The sequence below is a fragment of the Loxodonta africana genome, chromosome 16, assembly GCF_030014295.1.
Source record: "Loxodonta africana isolate mLoxAfr1 chromosome 16, mLoxAfr1.hap2, whole genome shotgun sequence".
NCBI classification, from domain to species: Eukaryota; Metazoa; Chordata; class Mammalia; order Proboscidea; family Elephantidae; genus Loxodonta; species Loxodonta africana.
Genome location: NC_087357.1, coordinates 66,572,332 through 66,592,228, shown reverse-complemented (window position 1 = coordinate 66,592,228; position 19,897 = coordinate 66,572,332). Strand labels below are relative to the sequence as shown.

Here is a 19,897-nt window from a genome sequence, read left to right as displayed (position 1 = left end):
CTATTTAAAACACACAATTGATGGCTGTTTAGTATATTAAGAGCTGTGCGGCCATCACCACAGTCAATTGTAGAATATTTTCAGCTCATCACTTGCAAAAAGCCCCGTACCTGTTAGCAGTTTCTCTCCCGACCAGTTCCTAGGCAACCACTTATCTACTTTTTGTCCCTATACATTTGTCTGTTTTCAATATTTCATATAAATGGAATCATACACGATGTGGTCTGTTGTGTCTGGTGTCTTTCACTTATAATTAATGTTTTCAAGGCTTATCCATGTTGTACAATGTATCAATACTTTATTTCTTTTTTATATGCTAAATAATATTCCACTGGAAGGATATACCACATTTTGTTTATCCATTCATCAGTTCATGAAAATTTGGCTTATTTCCATTTTTTGACTATTTATGAATAATGCTGCTATGAACATCTGTGTACAAGTCAGAATGGACACCAATTCTGGTTAGTGTTGATAACAGTATTGTGGTTATGGCCCTGGTGGCGTAGTGGCTAAGAGGTGTGACTGCTAACCAAAAGGTCGGCGGTTCAAATCAACCAGCTGCTCCTTGGAAACCCTATGGGGCAGTTCTATTCTGTCCCGTAGGGTTGCTTTGAGTCAGAATCAACTCGTCGGCAACAGGTTTGTTTTTTTTGGTTTATTGTGGTTATGTAAGAGAATGTCCTTGTTTTTATGAAAAAACACACTAAAATATTTAGAAGTAAAGGGGTATCATGCCTGCAACTTACTATCAAAATGTTTTTTTAAAAAATAGAGAGTAGGGGAGAAGGAAGGAGAAAAGGAGAGAAAGAATGCAAAAAAAGTTACACTTTAGAAATCTGGGTGAAGTATATATAGGAATTCTTTGTACTATTCTTGCAACTTTTCAGGAAGTCTGAAATTATCTGAAAATTAAAAATAAAATAAAATTTTCACCAGTGCTTGCCAAAGTTGGGATATTGTGTATTTTACCTTCAATGTAAGCTTGGGACTCAATACTCATGGCCCTCAGCAATACAAGACAAGCTCAAGAACAAAGTCACATTATAGTACTTCAAGGGACAAGCTACAAGGCAGGTGGTCTGGGTAGAAAATACCAAAAAGTAAGCTTTTATATAACCTTAGGTATGAACAATGGGGGAATTTTTTGTAAAGAAAAACTGTCAGTTAAACTCCTAGCAATATCCCTTCAATAATTGCTATTATTTTCTTTACTCTTATGTATTTTAATTTGCTTTATAAGTATGTAATCTGTGGGACAATAAATATTTAATACATATTAAGGTTTAGGTAGCATCCTTAAAAAAATTATTTAACTTAAAAAATACGCATATTAAGATAAAACAATTCGTAGCCAAGAGCAAGTTCAAAATACTCCAAGTTTAATAAGATGTCATTTTTTTCAAATAATGACATATAGCAAATTGTTCAGAACCTAGGAGGCTGCTTAAGTTACACTATAAGTGAAAAATGACACAAACAGCAAACTGAATATACAGTATCATTTCCATGAATGGAAAATGTTAATAGTTCATTTTTCTATTGTAATATTGTTCAAGGGGAAAATAAGACATTGTAAGAGGTATATATGGTAAGATAATAAGCAAGACTACAAAGTAAGGCTCTTCTTGTTTGAATAGAGTGGAAAGGCTTGATGCGGGAGGTCCTTCTTAAAAGGACTAAAAAAAAGAGTTTCAAGGAAGGAAGGACAGTACACAGGGCATTCTAAGATTTTTGGAAATCAAGCCCCACAAGTTAAGGATGTTATTTAAGAAAGAATGTGTCAATACCAAATGACTTCTGTGATCATAAAACCCCCTTTGATTAAATTAACATAAATATTTCTTTCTGTTTCTGGGATTTTTGACTTAAAGATAATACTTCTCATTTTCAAGATGTAGGTCAAGAGTCAACACCTCCCCAAAGCCACCCCTGGACCGCCACCCCCAAACATCAGTCTTGGTTTCTGCCCTACTCCCTATAGGCCATTCTTAAGCAGGCAGTTGGCAGAACTTGACAGTAACTAGCACAGTGGTCGTATCCTCTCTCCATACTAATTCCATCTGAATCCTGGGCAAATAATCAGAGAAGTCAGACGATGTGAAGAACATGGCATCAGGATTGGAGGAAGCATTATTAACAACCTATGATATGCAGGTGACACAACCTTGCTTGCTGAAATGATGAGGACTTGAAGCACTTACTGATGAAGATCAAAGTATGGATTATACTTTAATATAAAGAAAACAAAAATCCTCACAACTGGACCAATAAGCAACATCATGCTAAATGGAGAAAATAATGAAGTTGTCAAAGATTTCATTTTACTTGGATCTACAATCAATGCCCATAAAAGCAGCAATCAAGAAATCAAATGTATGCATTAGACAAATCTGCTACAAAAGATCTCTTTAAAATGTTAAGAAGCAAAGATTTCATATTGAGGGCTAAGGTTCACCTGACCCGAGACACGGTATTTTCAGTCACCTCACATGCATGTGAAAGCTGGACCATAAGGAAGGAAAACCGAAGAACTGATGCCTTTGAATTATGTTGTTGGCAAAGAATATTAAATATACCATGGACTGCCAGAATGATTGTGAGGACAGAGCAGGAACTGGGCAGCATTTCACTCTGTTGTACATAAGGTCACTATGAGTCAGAACCCATCTGAGGGCACTTAACAACAACACACACTACAATGGTGACTCTGAAGATGTGGTCGTGGATAAGCTCATCTAGAAAGGCACATTATAGACAGGCAGAGTGAGGAGGAAAATCTGAGGAATGATGGGGGAAAGCTGTGTTACAGAAACTAAACAAAGGATGACCTTCCCACAAGAAGGAGTGTAACTATAGTGTGTATGAACTACTCAAGAAAGCTTGTGATCAAGACTGAAAATTTTCTTTGGCAGTTAAGGTGTACAGAGTCCCTGGGTGCTAAAACAGTTAATGTGATTGGCCGCTAACCAAAAGGTTGGAGGTTTGAGTCCACCCAGAAGTGCCTCGGAATAAAACCCGGTGATCTGCTTTCCAAAAAATCGGCCATTGAAAACCCTATGCAGCACAGTTCTACTCTGACACACATGGAGTCACCATTAGTCAGAATAGACTCAACAGCAACTGGTTTGGACCGTTAGAAAACCATTTTCAGAGAAAGGATGGAAACAGAAGCCAGATCAATCTAATCATTAGGAAAAGGTCATTTCTACAAAATGAGACCCCTAAGCCAGGGTTATAAATTATCTGCTTCAACAGCCTATGTATGAATAACTCTTAAAACTACATTCTATATCAAAGAGAACTATAAATATATCCACAACGGAAGATAAATTAGGTAATTGAGGCCTCTGAAAATATAATACTTAGGCTCACAAAAAGACCATCAAAAGGGTAAAAAGACAACCTACAAACTGGGGAAAAAAATATTTGGAAACGACATATCTGATAAAGATCTAATCTCCAAAATATATAGAAAACTTCAACAACTCAACAGTACACAAACACTCCAATTAGCAAATGGGCAAAGAACATGGTCTTAGTTATCTACAGCTACTGTAACAGAAGGAAATACCACAAGTGGATGACTTTATCAAGCAGAAATTTATTCTCTCTCACGGTCTGGTAGGCTAGAAGTCCAAATTCAGGGCGCCAGCTCTAGGGGGAGGCTTTTTCTCTGTGTCAGCACTGGAGAAAGATCGCAGTCTTCATTCTTGCCCTGGTCTAAGAGCTTCTCAGCACAGGGACCCTGGGTCCAAAGGACACGCTGTTCTCCTGGCTCTTGTTTCTTGGTATGAAATTCCCCATCTCTCTGCTTACTTCTCTCTTTTATGTCTCACAAAAGAGACTGACTCAAGATACAACCTAATCCTATAGATTGGGCCCTACCTCATTAACATAACCACCTCTGATCCAGCCTCATTAACATCATAGAAATAGGATTTACAACACAGATGACAAAATGGTGGACAATCACACAATACTGGGAATCATGGCCTAGCCAAGTTGATACACATTTTTGGGGAACACAATTCAATCCATAACAGACATTTCATCAAAGAGAATGCTGAAGTGGCCAACAATCACATTAAAAAGTGCTTGAAATCATTAGCCGTTAGATACATATAAGTCAAAACTACAACGAGATATCATTTTACCCCTGCAAAAATGGCACTGATGAAAAAAAAAAAAAACCGAAAACAGCAAATGCTGGTGAGAATGTGAGGAGATTGGAACCATTATCCACTGCTGGTGGGATTGGAAAATAGTACAACCACAATGGAAAATGGTATGGCACTTCCTCAAAGAGCCAGAAATAGAAATACCTTATGTATGATCCAGCAAAATAAAACCCATTGCCGTCATGTCAATTCCAACTCAACTACTTTCTAAACTATTTCTGATAACCAGGTCTGGGTGGGCCAACCTATCTGAGTTTCCTAAGGGGAGCTCTTAAGGCAGGTTAGACCAGGACCCAGAGGGATAACCCAGGGCATTCTGGGTGACTGCTGGCTGTTGATTGCAATTCTGGGCCATTCATTACTAAGCACCTAAAAACTGGTAGAGAGAGAAGACTCTTACAGACAAAGTTACCGTTTCAAATTTCACTACGAGAGTAGTTAATAAAAAATTCACTTGAACATTTTCATTACCTCATCTGACTGACATGGATTAGCACCCATGGACTGGCACAGGTGTGAACTGTTCAGGATTGGGCCCATTTAGACGTTTAATAGGGCCATGATGCATCAGACACAATAGCACACAACAGACAGCCTGCTGTTTGACTTGTTCTCCCTACCCCTGCCATCACCCCAGAGGCTTGCTCAGAAGGGGCAGCAGAACAGGGAGTTAACAGAGTCAAGTTCATCCAAGAAACTGCAACATCCTTTCCAACAAAATCTACTTAATAACAAGATAGCTAGACCTTGACAAGATCCAAAGTGACACAAGAGAAAAGAATCAGAAATCTCTGCCAAAGGCTAACAATTATGAGGAGGTGTTAACGACCACCTGCCAAGGACACATTTCAAGGAAAAACTAACACAGCATTGAAACAAAGGAAAAACCATGTGAGGATGGTTCAGAAAGTTGCACTGCCCAGTTAGAATGTGGTGTTAGGGTTTTGTATATTCCAAGAAAAGGAAAAAACCAGGGCACAATAAAAATTAATATAGGACAGAATTCAACTTATTAACAACATAGGCCTGCACCTGGAGATAAATAAATGTTCCCAAATCAATTTTTTATTTCAGGTTATTTGGGTTAATGTTTAATATCGAATACATAAAAAATGTACACTATCCAAGATGAAAAGTAAAACTGGAGCAATGAAATCTCCTAGTAGACTGTTGGATAGATTCCTTAGTTCAATATGGTTGATCTTCATTTCCTTCCCCTTCCCCTGTATTTTCCTGCAAAAAGTACCCACATATAGGACTCAATTGCACTAGCACCATCCAAAATAATCTGCTTGTCAAGTCCAAAACACTATATAGAATATTAAAAAAAAAAAAAAAAAATCCAAACCAGTTGCTGTGGAATGGAGTCCCACTTAGGGCAACCCCACGTGTACAGAGTAGAACTGCACTCCACTGGGTTTTCAATGGCTGAATTTTTCTCATGGGTTAGAAAGAACACATGATAAATACCACAGCGGTACCATTTCAAGATGCCAATTCAAATTCAGAATATTCAATATTCTAAAACAGTTTTGTTTAAGCTCCATATTCATACATTCAATGAAAATTTATAGAGTGCCAACAACATTCTGGGCATTGCTCCAGGCAACAGCAGCAAACAATACGAGTATTTTAAATATGCTCACTTGTAAAATTTGCAAAAAAGTTTGATTAAAACTATGATTCTTATATATAATCATTTATGAAACGTTTGTTTTTAGACAATGAAATATATCAACACTTGGCTTTGTTATCAGAATTATACCTTTGAATTGTCATTAGCAGGTATCAAAATTTTCATTAAGTTACTTGGCAGCCATGCTTTATTTCATTCCTTATCTCTAGATTATTTCTGTATTTGTGAAAAGTGCCAGATGTGTATCACTACATACTGAAATGGCCTACTTATTCTGAAAAGAAATATTGCACAAGGGAAAATAAAGTAATTTTGCTCCAGCTGCTTCATGAAAAAGCTAAACAAATAATCTTCTTTGAGCCTAAGCACCCTGGAAGAGGATCTAAATGTATAAAAGGACTTAAACAGAAAGTTGCTACCAAATCTTTAAGCTGCAGATTTCATGTTTGTAAAAGGAATTCTAGTATACACCAAAATTCTGTGAGTGTCGTCATTATTGTTATCATCACATAAGAGAAATTTTGTAAGGTAGGGAGGAAAAAGCATCCAAAATCCCACCACCCTGGTTTCTTTTGAATCACTCATCTTAGGGGAAGTCAACTGCCATATCACGAGGAGATTTCACTCTTCCTTTTTTTTTTTTATTTAGCAGGCAAGCAAGTAAAGGATTCAGAAATAGCAGACATAGGTTATGTCAACTGTCAGTTCCAGATATGGAGAACCAATCCTTGCCATTTGTTTCAGCAAATGTGCAACATATGTGAAGGCAAGACACAAAACAACAATGCAAAATAAAACCTTACTGTCTAGAAATGTACGTAGGAGAAAAAAAGCAAGGAAATTATTACCATAAAATCCAGAATGAGAGGTTTATTATTGCTCCTTCTGGAAATCTAGTGATACTCTCTTCTTGACCTGGGTAGTAGTTTCATGAGTATACATTGTACATGTATGTAAGCTGTACATTTCTATTTCATAAGCTTTTCTGTTGATACATTTCAAAATAAACATTAATGCTTAATAGGGGGCAGTGGTGGTTCAGTGGCAGAATCCTCGCCTTCCCTGTGGGAGACCTGGCTTAGATTCCTGGCACGTGTACCCCGTGCACAGCCATCACCCATCTGTCCGTGGAGGCTTGTTGGCTGCTACGATGCTGAACAGGTTTCAGCTAAGAAGGATCAGGAAGAAAGGTCTGGTCATCTGCACCTGAAAATCAGCCAGTGAAAAGCCTGTCGATCACAATGATCCAGTCAGCAACTGATCATGGGAACGGTGCAAGACCAGTCAACATTTTGCTCCATCGCGCATGGTATGACCATAAATTGGGGTCCAACTCGATGGCAGCTAGCAACAATAATGTTTAACTGCATTATTTCATAAATAAAGGTTCACTAATTAAAGAGTTTCCCCAATTAAGCATGATGCTGACCTTGGAGATGAGACAGGTATATTTTACTATGCTAATGTAATATCCTTAACTTCTTGATATTATTTTTAGTGAAGAATGGGTGTTGAATTTTGTGGTAGCCAGTCTCTAGGATGGCCACAGTGATCCTCATCTCCTGGTATCTACGCCCTTGTGGAGTCCCCTCCCACACTGAATAGGGCTAGGTTATAAAAGTTATGGAGGCTTCCTCCTTGTTCTCTTTTGGATCACTCACTTTTGGAAACCAACCTGCCATGTCAAGAGGACACTTAAGAAGCCCTCCGAGGAGAAACTGAGGCCTCCTAGAAGTGACCTTGAAAGTGGATCCTCCGCCAGAGCCCCGGTCAGTTTTCAGAAGACGGGCTCCCCAGCTGCATCTTGACCTTCAACTTTACGTTCGTTAGAGTTACCCTCCTGAACTGCTCCGGGATTCCAGAACCACAAAAACTATATTTGTTGTTTAAAGCTGCTAAGTTTTGAAGTAATTTATCACACAGCAACAAATAACTAATACAGATTTTATCCCTATCTTAGAATGACCTTTATAAAACATAAACCAGATAATACATTCCTAAATAAAATACTTCAAAGGCTTCTTGTTGCTCACAGAGCGAAACTCAAACTCCTCACTATGACCTACAAAACCTTTCATGATCTGACACCTGCCTGCATTTTACCCTCACCTCATTCCATTCTCTACCTCCTTCATTTCACTGGCCTCTTCTTAGAAGATTCAAAACGTACCCTCTTCCTTGACCAGAGCCTTTGCACTTGCTATTCCCTCTGCTTAGGAATGGTCTTCCCTGGCTCCTTGAATATTCGTCATTCCCGTCCCAGAGGCCTCCCCTGACTACCCATGTTTAGGATTCCCAATAAAGACAGGAACAAGGTAAGAAATCTGTCATCACCAAAGCAACATAAAATTACTCTTTTAGACTAACTGTATTAAATGAAAGAAAGAAATTAACAGTATAAAATTTGGAAAGGAGGATATAAATTTATCGCTGTAAATTATATAATTGTATGGCAGAACAGTTAAATACTTGGCTGCTAACCGAAAGGTCGACATTTCAATTCCATGCAGCAGCTCCACAAGGGAAAGAACTAGTGATCTGCTACAGCCTAGAAAACCTTATGGGGCAGTTGTATCCTGTCGCATGAAGTCACTAGGATTTAAAAATTACCTCAGTGGCACCTAACAACAACAACACCTGAGATATGCAAGAGAAATACATTGAAAAAATAAGAACCATGTAAAGACTATGGGAATAACACCTTAAAACACCCATGTGGGCAAAAGAAAGTGTCGACAATGGGAAGGTGTAGTACGTTGATCAGGAATATTAAACATGAAAAAGATGTAAATTCTCCAGATTCTTTGATTCCAGTAAAAATGCCAACAGGATTTTATCCGTGCGATTAGAAAAGGTAATTATAAATCCATATGGAAAATGAAGCAAGCCAAGAATCATCGGGAAACTTTTGAAAAATAAAAAATAATGAAGAGGAATTAGCCCTACGAGCTATTGAAACACATTATAAAACCTAAATAATTCAGAAATCTGATGCTGATACAAGAATAAACATAATCCACTGATGTAAAAGAATAGAAAATCCACTGATATAAATGAATACAAATCAGCACAGAAAAGATGGACAATTAAATCAGTGGTGCTGGAATGACTGGGTAGCCATCTGGGAAAGTATAAGTTGGATCTGTTACTAACACTCTTCGGTGGTTAGTTTTATGTGTCAGTTTGGCCAGGCTATTAAAAAAAAAAACAAAAAACCCCACCGTTGTCGAGTTGATCCCAACTCCTAGCGACCCCATAGGGTTTCTGAGGCTGTAAATCTTTACGGAAGCAGGCTGGCTGCCCCATCTTTCTCCTACGGAGCCGCTGGTGGTTTCGAAGCACAGACCTTTCAGGCAGCAATCGCTTTAACCACTGTGCAACCAGGAGGAAAAAAACACAACCCTTTGCCCTTGAGTTGATTCTGACTATGAGTCAGAGTAGAACTGCCCCACAGGGTTTCCAGGGAGTGGCTGAAGGATTTGAACTGCGGACCTTGTGGTGAGCAGCCAAATGCTTAACCATTGTGTCACCAGGGCAGTGGCCAGGCTATAGGCCCCAGTTATTTAATCAAACACTAATTCAGGAGTTGCCATATAGGTATTTGGAGATACGATTAACATCTACCATCAGTTGACTTCAAAGATTACTCTCCATGATGTGTGTGAGCCTCATTCAATCAGTTGGAAGACCTGAAGAGCAAAAACTGAGGTTTCCCAAAGAAGAAAAAATTCTGCCTCAAGGCTTCAGCATCAACTCCTGCCTGAGTTTCCCAGGATTCAGGACTTTCTACAGATCTCAGACTTGCCAGCCCCCATGGTCACAAGAGCCAATTCCTTAAAATTAAGTCTCCTATTGGTTCTGTTTCTCTGGAGAACCCTGAATGATACACACTCTAGGCATTATAGATTGGATTTTGTCCCCCCCTCCCAAATATGTACTGTAAATCCTAAACCCTGTACGTGTGGATGTAATGGCATTTAGCATAGGACTTTATGTTAATGAGACCATATCAGTGTAGCCTGTGTCTTCAGACAATCACCTTGGAGACATGAAAGAGCAGATTAGGCACAGAGAAGAAAGCACAAATGGAAGGAAAGATGCATGCCCAGTGAAGATCATCAAGGAACCCAGGAACAGAAGCTGAGAAAAGACAAGGGCCTTCCTCCAGAGCTGATAGAGAGGACGCTCTCCTCTAGCCCGTGCCCTGAATTTGGACTTGTAGGCTCCTAAACTGTGAGAAGATAAATTTCTGTTTGTTAAAACCAGCCACTATGGCATTTCTGTTACAGCCACACTAAGATGTCAGGATAAATTCAAAGTGGATAAAATTTTTAAATACAGAAAAAACAAAACTATTAAAATACTACAAAAATGAGAGAATTATTTATAACCTAGGAATGGGGAAGCCTTTTCTAATTAAGATACAATATCCTAAAAAGGCATTACAGAAAAGATGGAAATTAATGATCATATAAAATATAAAAAAGTACAAATGATAAAAACTACAACAAATTGAGAAAATATATATGCAGCTTTTACCACAAACAGCCAGTTTTCTTAATGCATTGAGTTTCTATAAATCAGTAAAAGACCAACCACCAACAGTATACCATATCCAACTTTTAAATATTTGGAACCATCTGAATATATTACTTTTTCAAAAGGTTGAATAAAATATAAAAATCACTCTGGCCACCATTTGGATACACCTTCATCAAAATCTCTTATACATAGATATTGACTTAATGAGTGGGTGTTCCGTGGAAATTGAGAAAAATACTAAATTCCGTAGCTGATTGGCAGAGTGTGAAAAATTAGTACAAACACAGCGTGAGAAGTTGACACAGGAAGTAACAGTTCACAACCACAAACCCCCTTCTCCATCCCAAAGGTTCACAATGATGGAAATTTCAGGGAAACTTTTAGATGTCTAGGGGAACAAAACAGATTTATGTTAGCAAGGTAATCTGAGCTAACATTGTTAGAGGACAAAGCAATGAATTCATACAAACAACCATGGACATTGAGTAAGTGCTGATTCATAGTGATCCTGTAGGACAAAGTAGAATTGCCCCATAGGTTTTCCAAAGCTGTAATCTGTAAGGAAGCAGACTGCCACAGCTTTCCCCCACAGAGAGGCTGGTAGGTTCGAACAGCAAATGTTTCAATTAGCAGCCAAGCGCTTAATCACTGCACCACCAGGGCTGCTTAAGCAATGAACTAGAAGTCAGAAAAACCTAGACTCAAAATCTGTGATGCTGAATGTGACTCTGGGCCAATTTCCTCACATCTGTAAATGGGATGACTCGCAGATCTTAATTCATGTTTGTATCAACAGTATCTGGCACAGGACCTGGCAACAGAAAGTACTCAATAAACATGAGTTCCTTTACTTATCATCCTCATTGTGAAATTGGTTTTGCTCAAATTACACCCAGACTGTAGCAAATTGAAGGCAGGTGTTTCAGCAGGGACTTGATCCTATTGCATGTAACAGAAAACCCAAAAATAAAATTTCTCTTTCAAGTTAAGGAAATCCAGATTTAAGAAGAACTGGGCCTGGTATGGAGCCCTGGTGGCACAGTGGTTAAGAGCTACAGCTGCTAAACAACAAAAGGTCGTCACTGTTGTCACCTTCCAAAGGTTGAAAAGTAACCAAGACACAGTCTAGTAGACAAGCTAAGGTTGCAGCAATCCTTTTCCTTTAGGAATTACTAGGTTCAACCTTCATCTCCACTTTGCATTTAATGCTTTAAATTTCTCTGAAATGGGTTTAAAAATAACCACTTTCACCTTTCCTAAAATCATGGAGGACTGAATGTCAGCAGCTTGACGTAGTGCTTGGTATATAATAAAAAGTAGCTGTTATTTTTATTGTTTCTATCATTAGTGTAATCACCATTGTTATTTACAAATGATACCATGGTCAAAAATTTCAAATAAACTTGTTAATATCCTTGTGGATGTGAATATCCTAATGAAAACATAAATTTGGCTATGAATTTTTTTTTTTTTTCAGTTGAGAACTTCCCAAAGAAGCTGAATCCAGTTCTTACTTTTTTCAACTATGCGTTTTTCAGAAACACAAAACAGTCACAGGAACAATCTTGGGATTATATTGTAAATTTGGTTTTCCTTTCAATATTATACTATCCTCGTTAAGGTGGACCTGTACATACTGAGGAAACCTGGTGACATAGTGGTTAAGTGCTACGGCTGCTAAACAAAAGGCTGCGGTTTGAAACTGCCAGGCTCTGCTTGGAAACTCTTTGGGGCAGTTCTACTCTGTCTTACAAGGTCGCTATGAGTTGGAATCGACTTGATGGCAATGGGTTTGGTTTTGGTTTGGTTTACATACTGAGGAAGGAGTCCAGGTAGCAAAGTGGTCAGAGTGCTCAGCTGCTAACTGAAGGGTCGGCGGGAACTCACCAGCTACTCCAAGGGAGAAAGATGTGGAAGACTGCTTCAGTAAAGATTTATAGCCTTAGAAACCCTATGGGGGCAGTTCTACACTGTCCTGTAGACTCACTATGAGTCTGAATGACTCAGCTCCCACGGGTTTGGGTTTTTTTGGTTATACATACAGAATTGAAAAGACCTTCAAGACACCCAGACCCACTGCCATCGAGTCCATTCCTTTCCTTCAAGATACAGTAATTGATGATAAAGCTAAGATATAAAGCAGTGTATATTTTAATACCAATTGTATATGCTATCTAATAGTAAATGCATTGAATTATTTCTGAAAGTTCACAAGAAACTGGTGAAAACTGTGACCTTAGGGGAGAGGAAGAAGACAGCTGGGTAACAACTGGAAGGGCCACACCCTTTAGTTCATTTGACGTAAGGTACATGTGTTTAAAACATTCTAAAGGTGTCCACCCATCATAGCTCAGCCTGAGACTTGCTTGTTATTTCACTGTGGGAACGGGTAGATTTTTATAGTCCACATTTTCATGGGAAAAAATTTAATTAGTTTTCATTAAATGTGGAATCAATTCAAAAATACTTACCCACTTAGCAATTGGACACCCATGAGAGCTTTTTCCTTCTTTGCCCGTATACACTACTATTTCTATCCTGATTGCATTTCCTTTTTGACCATACCTGCGTACAAAACACATTAGAGGGAAAATACAAATTAATTGTGATCCATCCTGAGAGGCTGCAGCTTTTAGCATCTTAATGTGCCTTAAAATTTATATTTACAGAAGTTCAAGATTAAAAGCCTTCTAAATTTATTTATATTTATTTATTTATTTTAATTTACTTTGGTGTGGCAGATATTTTGATTACTTGTTATTCAGTTCTATATATCACTAAAGATTACTCTCTAAAAATGGCCTGGCTCCAAGACAAGCATAGGGAATGAATGCAGTTGTCAATGGTGGTAATCTGAACTATTTCTACCATTACGCAATAATATACAAATAAGTATTTCTGAATTTAACAATGACATTAGCTCTGCTTCGTGAGTGGCTTGTGGAGTGTCCAACGGCTCAAGGGATGAGTGACTCTGGAGTGACACCAGGCACTATATTCTTTTCCTGGGCCCTAGGAAACATCCAACTCATACTCCTGAAGAGTTTCCATTCAACTCAAGTTTGTTCCCGGAGGTAATTTATCTGCATCAACTCAGGTCCACAATAAAGAATGGTTTTAACAGGGAAGCATTTGTCCTCACCTATTCTCCATGATTTCCCTGACAGCAGCAACACTTGGTCCTGCCCCAAGGTGTGTATAATATGGACCTTTGTCTTTTTGTATAACTCGATCTGTGGAAGGAATAAGATTATTAGACCCAAAGCTTTACAGAATTGCATAGGGGCGTGGAGGAGCTTTTTTTTTTTTACTGATTTCTTTTTCAATATAAAACCACCGCTCTTGATAAGGTTTTAGTTAGCTTTGATAACTAGTCAAGGACAATAGGCCTTGGAATTTAACTTGTTAATGTTCCTTTTCTCCTGCTGCTCCTAACTAATTCTTCCTCCAAGAACCAGAGGAGAAAAAAAAATTTTTTTTATGATCTGAGTCATATTGATTCTCCTGTCTCCTGCATTTAAAAAAAATCTTTAATAATTGAGGTGCAAAGTTAAAAGTTATCCAAGAGCAATAAATCAAAAAAGAACTTAGCCTCAGAACAGTATTAAAACTGAACACAGCAATTCCACAGCTTAGAATTGATGCTCCTATACACTGGCACAATTATGCACTTATAATGCAAGTGTACAAAAGAATGTATCTATTGCAGTTATTTGTAATATCAAGAAAGAAACACCCTTAATATCGGGCAATACAAGTGATAGGTTAAATAAATTATGGGACATTTATGTAGAGGAATACTATAAAGCTATTCAAACAATAATACAAACATTTAAAAATGTCTAAGATTTCATTAAGCTAAAAAAGCAAATTGCAAAAATATTAAGTTTAAAATGGCCCTATTTTTATAAAAATGGAAAGAAATTGAAATCAGTAATAATGTTTATATAGAAAAATTGTAACAAGTGTTTTATCTTCAGAGAGTGGGACTGTACGAGAACATTTACATCATATTTTATAATGTTTGAATTTTTGTGAACATGAATGATATATTTATTAGACAACAATATTTTTTATTTGGCCTCTTCGAATTGTGCCCAACCAGAATCATTGGGGAATGAAAGCATTTCTATCATGGTGTACCTACACCAAAAGGTCATTATTTAAATATTATGATTGTACATCAAATACAATGTAGGATTGCATCTGTGTCTTCTGAAACAAGAATAATGAATAGATTTTAACTTACTGGTGATCTACAGCAGTGGTCCTTAACCAGGGACAATTGTTCCCATAGGGGGACATTCAGGAATGTCTGGAGACATTTTTGGTTATCACACCTGGGGTGGGATGTGCTACTGGTGTCTACTGGTAGAGGCCAGGGATGCTGCTTCAACATCCTAAGATACACAGGACAGCCGCGTACAATAAAGGATTATTCAGTCCAAAACACTTTATTTTGCTAAAACAATAAAACCAAAAACCAAACCCATTGCTGTCGAGTCGATTCTGACTCATAGCGACCCTATAGGACAGAGTAGAACTACCCTGTAGCTTCCAAGGAGCGCCTGGTGGATTTGAACTGCCTGCCTTTTGGTTAGCAGCTGTAGCTCTTAACCACTAAGCCACCAGGGTTTCTGCTAAAACAATATGCCGAGGAAATGATTTACTCTTAGATATGATGGTTTCAACTTCTTGCTCTGTTTTTCTTTCTGTCTTTTGGTTTCGATTTCTATACAATGAGCACAATAATCTCGCATTTAGTGATTAAAGGAACACATATAACAGATATCTCTTACATGATAACAAAGTTATTCCATTTGCTCTATTGTAGGTGCTCAATAACTTTGAATACCTGGCTGTTATTGCTAATGGCCTTTAGCTGTTTTAACTCTTACACTGACCAGGAAGTATATGGAAGGGGTCTTGAAACTAGACAGTCATCCAATTGGGACCACTACGCACATGGTAAAACTTCACCAGCTTGGGTACATAAACTTTAATGGCGTTTATTTCCCCCCAACTTTATGGTAATATTCAGAAGAGGGTGTGTTTTCACCACAGATTTTTGAAGCAATAGAAGGTAGAGGTTACAAGCACAAGTTCTAGAGTTGAAAATGTGTCTCTGAATCCCAGTTCAACCACTTAACTTCTCTGTGCCTCAGTTTTTTTATTTGTAAAATAGGGATAGTAAGCCCTCCGCCTTGTGTAGGGTTGTTGTGAAATATAACATGTCAAGGGCATGGCACAGTACCAGGCTCGTAGTAAGAGCTCTATAAAGTGAGCTGTCACCATTAGAAGAACCTCTGTCTCTCCAAAGCCTCCCTACTAGGACAGCATTGTCATCCTTTCCTGATAGCGAAATCCTCCTAGGAGGGCATATTCTCAGTGCCTGGCACATTCTAGGCTATCAACTGTGTGTTGAATGACAAGTGCAGAAATGAAGAATCAAAATATCCAATGTGCTTTGAATAATCAAGAACTAAAAGTCACCTCTATATTCCAGTATCGTTTATACTTCAGTTAAAAAAATCAGATATACTTCTGAACAATCTTTTAACAACCCATTCTGGAATATACTATCAAACCACCTTCTCCTAATAAGATGACTACATTTTGTTCAAGGCAAATTTTGAGTCTGTGATTTGGAGCTATGTTTTATGGGAGACAAGATTTTAATAACTAACCCTACTTGGACAGGGTTCAAAACAGGTTCTTTCCCAAAGTCCATCCTATCACAGATTGAGAATGGCTGAAATAAAGGGGCTTTAAGTAACCTAACACACTTTAATGACCCAAGCTATTTAATCTCCCTATTTTTTATAGCTATACTAAAATTTTAAATAATCTCTTTTTCTTTGAGAATGTACATGAAATTTGACCGTAGGTAGTGGCTAACATCAGTACAGGAGTCAAATTAAGTTTTGATATGTTTCAAATATGAACATATTTCTCATAAGGCCTGCCTGAGAATCTTTACTTCAGCAAAATTTTCACAGGGCTTTAAAACACTGAGAAAACTACTAATAGTTTTTGAATGTTCCCTTTCAATGGCTCCAAAGGCACAGAATATGTAAGTACACTAGTTAGAAATCAGTCCATAACTCAACTCTTAGCACAAACCTGTCATTATTTTGAAATAGGAAACCAACATTTATTGAATAAATTTGTTAAAATATCTTAAAGGATCTAGAAATTTTTCAACTGGCTAAGATTACGGAATTTTTTCGTATATGGGTATAACTTTCGTATTGCTGAGCATAAAAGCACTACCAAACCAACCAAAACTAAACTCATTGCCAGTGAGTCGATTCCGAATCATAGCGACCCTATAGGACAGAGTACAACTGCCCCATAGGGTTTCCAAGGCTGTAAATCTTTAGGGAACTAGACTGCCCCATCTTTCTCCCCAGGACCGGTAGGTGGGTTCGAACCACCAATCTTCCGGTTAGCAGTCGAGCACCTAACCTCTGTGTCCCCAGGGCTCCTTATAAAAGCACTAGGCAACTGAAGAAGAAATTACTTCTATTTCTGTGGATGGTAAGTATACAGATATTTTTATAGTTATTCGTTAACTTGTACATGTTTTATATTCCTGTATGCATATTGTATCTCACAATAAAAACATTTAGAAGTCTTACAGGTTGAAATTCTTTAGAACATAGGCAGAATAAACAAACTGTAACAAAGTACTAAAAGAATTCATTCTTGAGATACGCACAGTAAACAACCTGAGATACATTTAGCCTTGACAAAAATCGGTCGTTTTCCAATTTTTGAAAAGGAAAACTTGAGGTCAAGTTTACCTTTTATGAGTTGCATTTTCCATTTTTCAGAGGAGAATCAATATACAGCCCACAGAAAAATGGGCATAGAATTATCCAGACCATCTTAGATTGAATATGAATGAGACAAAAATAACCAACAATTAGCAGCTGTAGCACTTAACCACTACGCCACCAGGGTTTCCTGAGACAAAAATAGTACACCCAAAAGATGAACCAGAACTTGAATCTGTCATGACTGGAGGAAGTGGATGCAGGTAAAGAAGAAACAAACACACACTTACCTACACAACTACAGGATGGCAGATCAGAATCTTTTGTTGTAGACACCAGGTTTTTTGTGGGGTTAGTAAAGAAGTTCATGGCATAATCATTAAAACTTTTCTGTGCACTGTCTCCTGGAGAAAATTCTGATGCTCCGGCACTAGACAAACAGACATCCTCTTCACTTTTGGTTGAAACCACCGTAATTCCACCTGAACATACTACATTTACATTCCTGAGAATTTGTGCTGGGTCCGATAGGGGTCTCTCATGAGAGATACCAGGCAATGTTGGCAGTCTCTGATGCGTGAGTTGCTCGTTAACATCCTGCTGAATCCGTGTTTGGTCGTCACCAGCCATGAGATTAACGCACTGGCTAGTTGGAGAGGAGGGCCGGGACAAGGGATGAGCTTTCTCGTTGACATTCCCTGTTGGCTGTACCTGAGAACTGTAAGCTTTGTCTGTAAACGCCTGCCCATTGGATTCTGTTTTGAACTGGGATAAAGAGAAAGAATCCAGTGGTTCAACCTTTACCACTTTTTCCTGTACTAATTCAGGATAATATCTCTCAAATTTTATCTGCGCGAGTGGAGGAAATAATTTTTTGTGTTGGAATGCTGAACTCTTTTGAGTCAGTGGTTTCCGTACTTTGGTTACGGGGGGAATTTTTCCTAAGAGGATAGGAAAACAACGTGGGACAAACTGACCATATCTTTGAAATTTGGATGCCACCCAAATCTCATACAATTTCCTATACTCCTCTGCCAACTGTTCCTGCTTCTTCCGGTCAATTTCTTCACAACTTAGGATGGCAGGCTTCTTTTTTCGTCGATCTCTTGGTGGGGTGGGTTTTGTCTTTTTCTGGGATGTGTTCTTTTGCGTTGTTAGCGATGAGCCGTGATTATTCTGTACACTTGGGGGTGGCTTCTGTCGTATGATGCTCTTCTCCTGCGCATTATGTTCAGGAAGGCTTGCAGGTGTGCTTTCACCTCTTCTGTTCTCTGCTTTTATATAATTGAATTTAATTATTGATGCAAGTTGTGTTAACTGTGTTGCAACATCTTCCTCTATTTGACTGTGAGCTGTGTCCTGACAGGATGGATCATCTTTTGAGTCCAACTTTTTACTGCTGTCCAGTAACTGGTTAGAATATTCCGACTGATTACTTCTTGGTGGGAGCTGATGCACATTCTTCGAATAACTGTCAAGAGTAATTTTACCTTGAGCAACATTTTTACCGGCGTCAGCTTTAGATGAATTTGAATTTGGTACAAAAAGAGATATTGAATTGGTGACTTTTGAATATTCCTGTGACTTAGTGGGTGCCTGGTTAGTAACTGTGCTGCTGTGTGACTTGCAAACGGTATGTTGGCCATTGAATATCACCATGTTGCATGAACTCTGCTTTTCCAAAGATGGAAAGTGATGCAGGCTTTGTGGCTCCCCTTGAGAGTTTGGGTCTTCTCTTACCGAACAGAGAAAAACTTTACAGCTATTAAACAAAGCAGCTGTTCTCTGATCTGTTTCTTCATCCTTCTCTGACTTTGATGGTGAGGAATTCTCTGACGGAGCTTCTGAGAGTTGAGTCAAGGCCTCTATGGCCACCATTTGCTCGAGTGTTAACCTTCTGTCTTTCACTAGGGAAAACAGACTTCGTTGAACTGGAGACCCATCTTTTGGTTCTTTAATGGGTGCATTCTCAGGAGTTTTTGGCTGATTGCTTTCATTGTGCGTACCGGTATGATTATTTAAATTGAAGTTTGTGGGATCTGGAACAGACTTGGAGTTAAAGCCAGGCTTATGGAAGACAAAAACATTGCTCCCTTCCTTGAGATGATCACAGCTCGTACTAGTAGCGATGGAGCTCATGGCATTGTTATGGTTTGCAGTGTCTTTCAGGAATTTATAGGAATTGTTTTCAAGTGCCTTGCCAAATTCTTCAATATTAAAATTTTCAGTTGGTAAATAGTGTACATTTTTAATGCCATTTCTTACAGTTTGTGCAAACTTCTGAGGTTCAAGGAGGTCAGTAAGTGGGACTTTTTTCCTGTCATCTTCAGAGTTTTTCAATTTTTCAGCTTCTGGCACAGTTGCGCTGAAATCTCCTTTGACATGATCGGTTAAATGTGATTTCTTGTTTTGTGTCCACTTCTCTATTTCGATACCTGTCATGCTTTCTTCATTTCTAGTTACATTTTCAAGGGGGTGTGGGTTCAATTCCAATCTTTGTTCTTCCCCATGACCACATCTACTGTATTCCATGGATTCTGACTTGGGGCCATTTACTGGTTTGTTGTCAAAACCTGCCTGTAAAATAAATACAGAAATTATTTTTGTATCATCTATTTAAAATATCTGAGTAAAAACCATAGGAATTTCACAATAGCAATTAAATGTGAAGCCTCTATGGATATGGATAGAAGAACCTTTATTCTTTTTATATGTTAAGAGAAGTCATAAAAAAGTAAATTATTATAATCACATGTGTA

At 38.2% G+C, this 19,897-nt stretch overlaps 1 protein-coding gene across 4 annotated transcripts in view; it reads right to left on the bottom strand.

Moving 5' to 3' along the window:
- The window catches only part of TET1 (tet methylcytosine dioxygenase 1), a 122,695-nt gene that overhangs the window by 27,985 nt on the left and 74,813 nt on the right, over nucleotides 1-19,897 (bottom strand). For all 4 annotated transcript variants that reach the window (XM_003409297.4, XM_010589176.3, XM_064269648.1 and 1 more), the window contains 3 exons: nucleotides 17,429-19,715; nucleotides 13,502-13,592; nucleotides 12,831-12,924 (listed from right to left, as the gene is read on the bottom strand). In XM_003409297.4, the coding sequence (XP_003409345.2) occupies nucleotides 12,831-12,924; nucleotides 13,502-13,592; nucleotides 17,429-19,715 (2,472 nt within the window). The remainder of the gene's footprint in view (nucleotides 1-12,830; nucleotides 12,925-13,501; nucleotides 13,593-17,428; nucleotides 19,716-19,897) is intronic.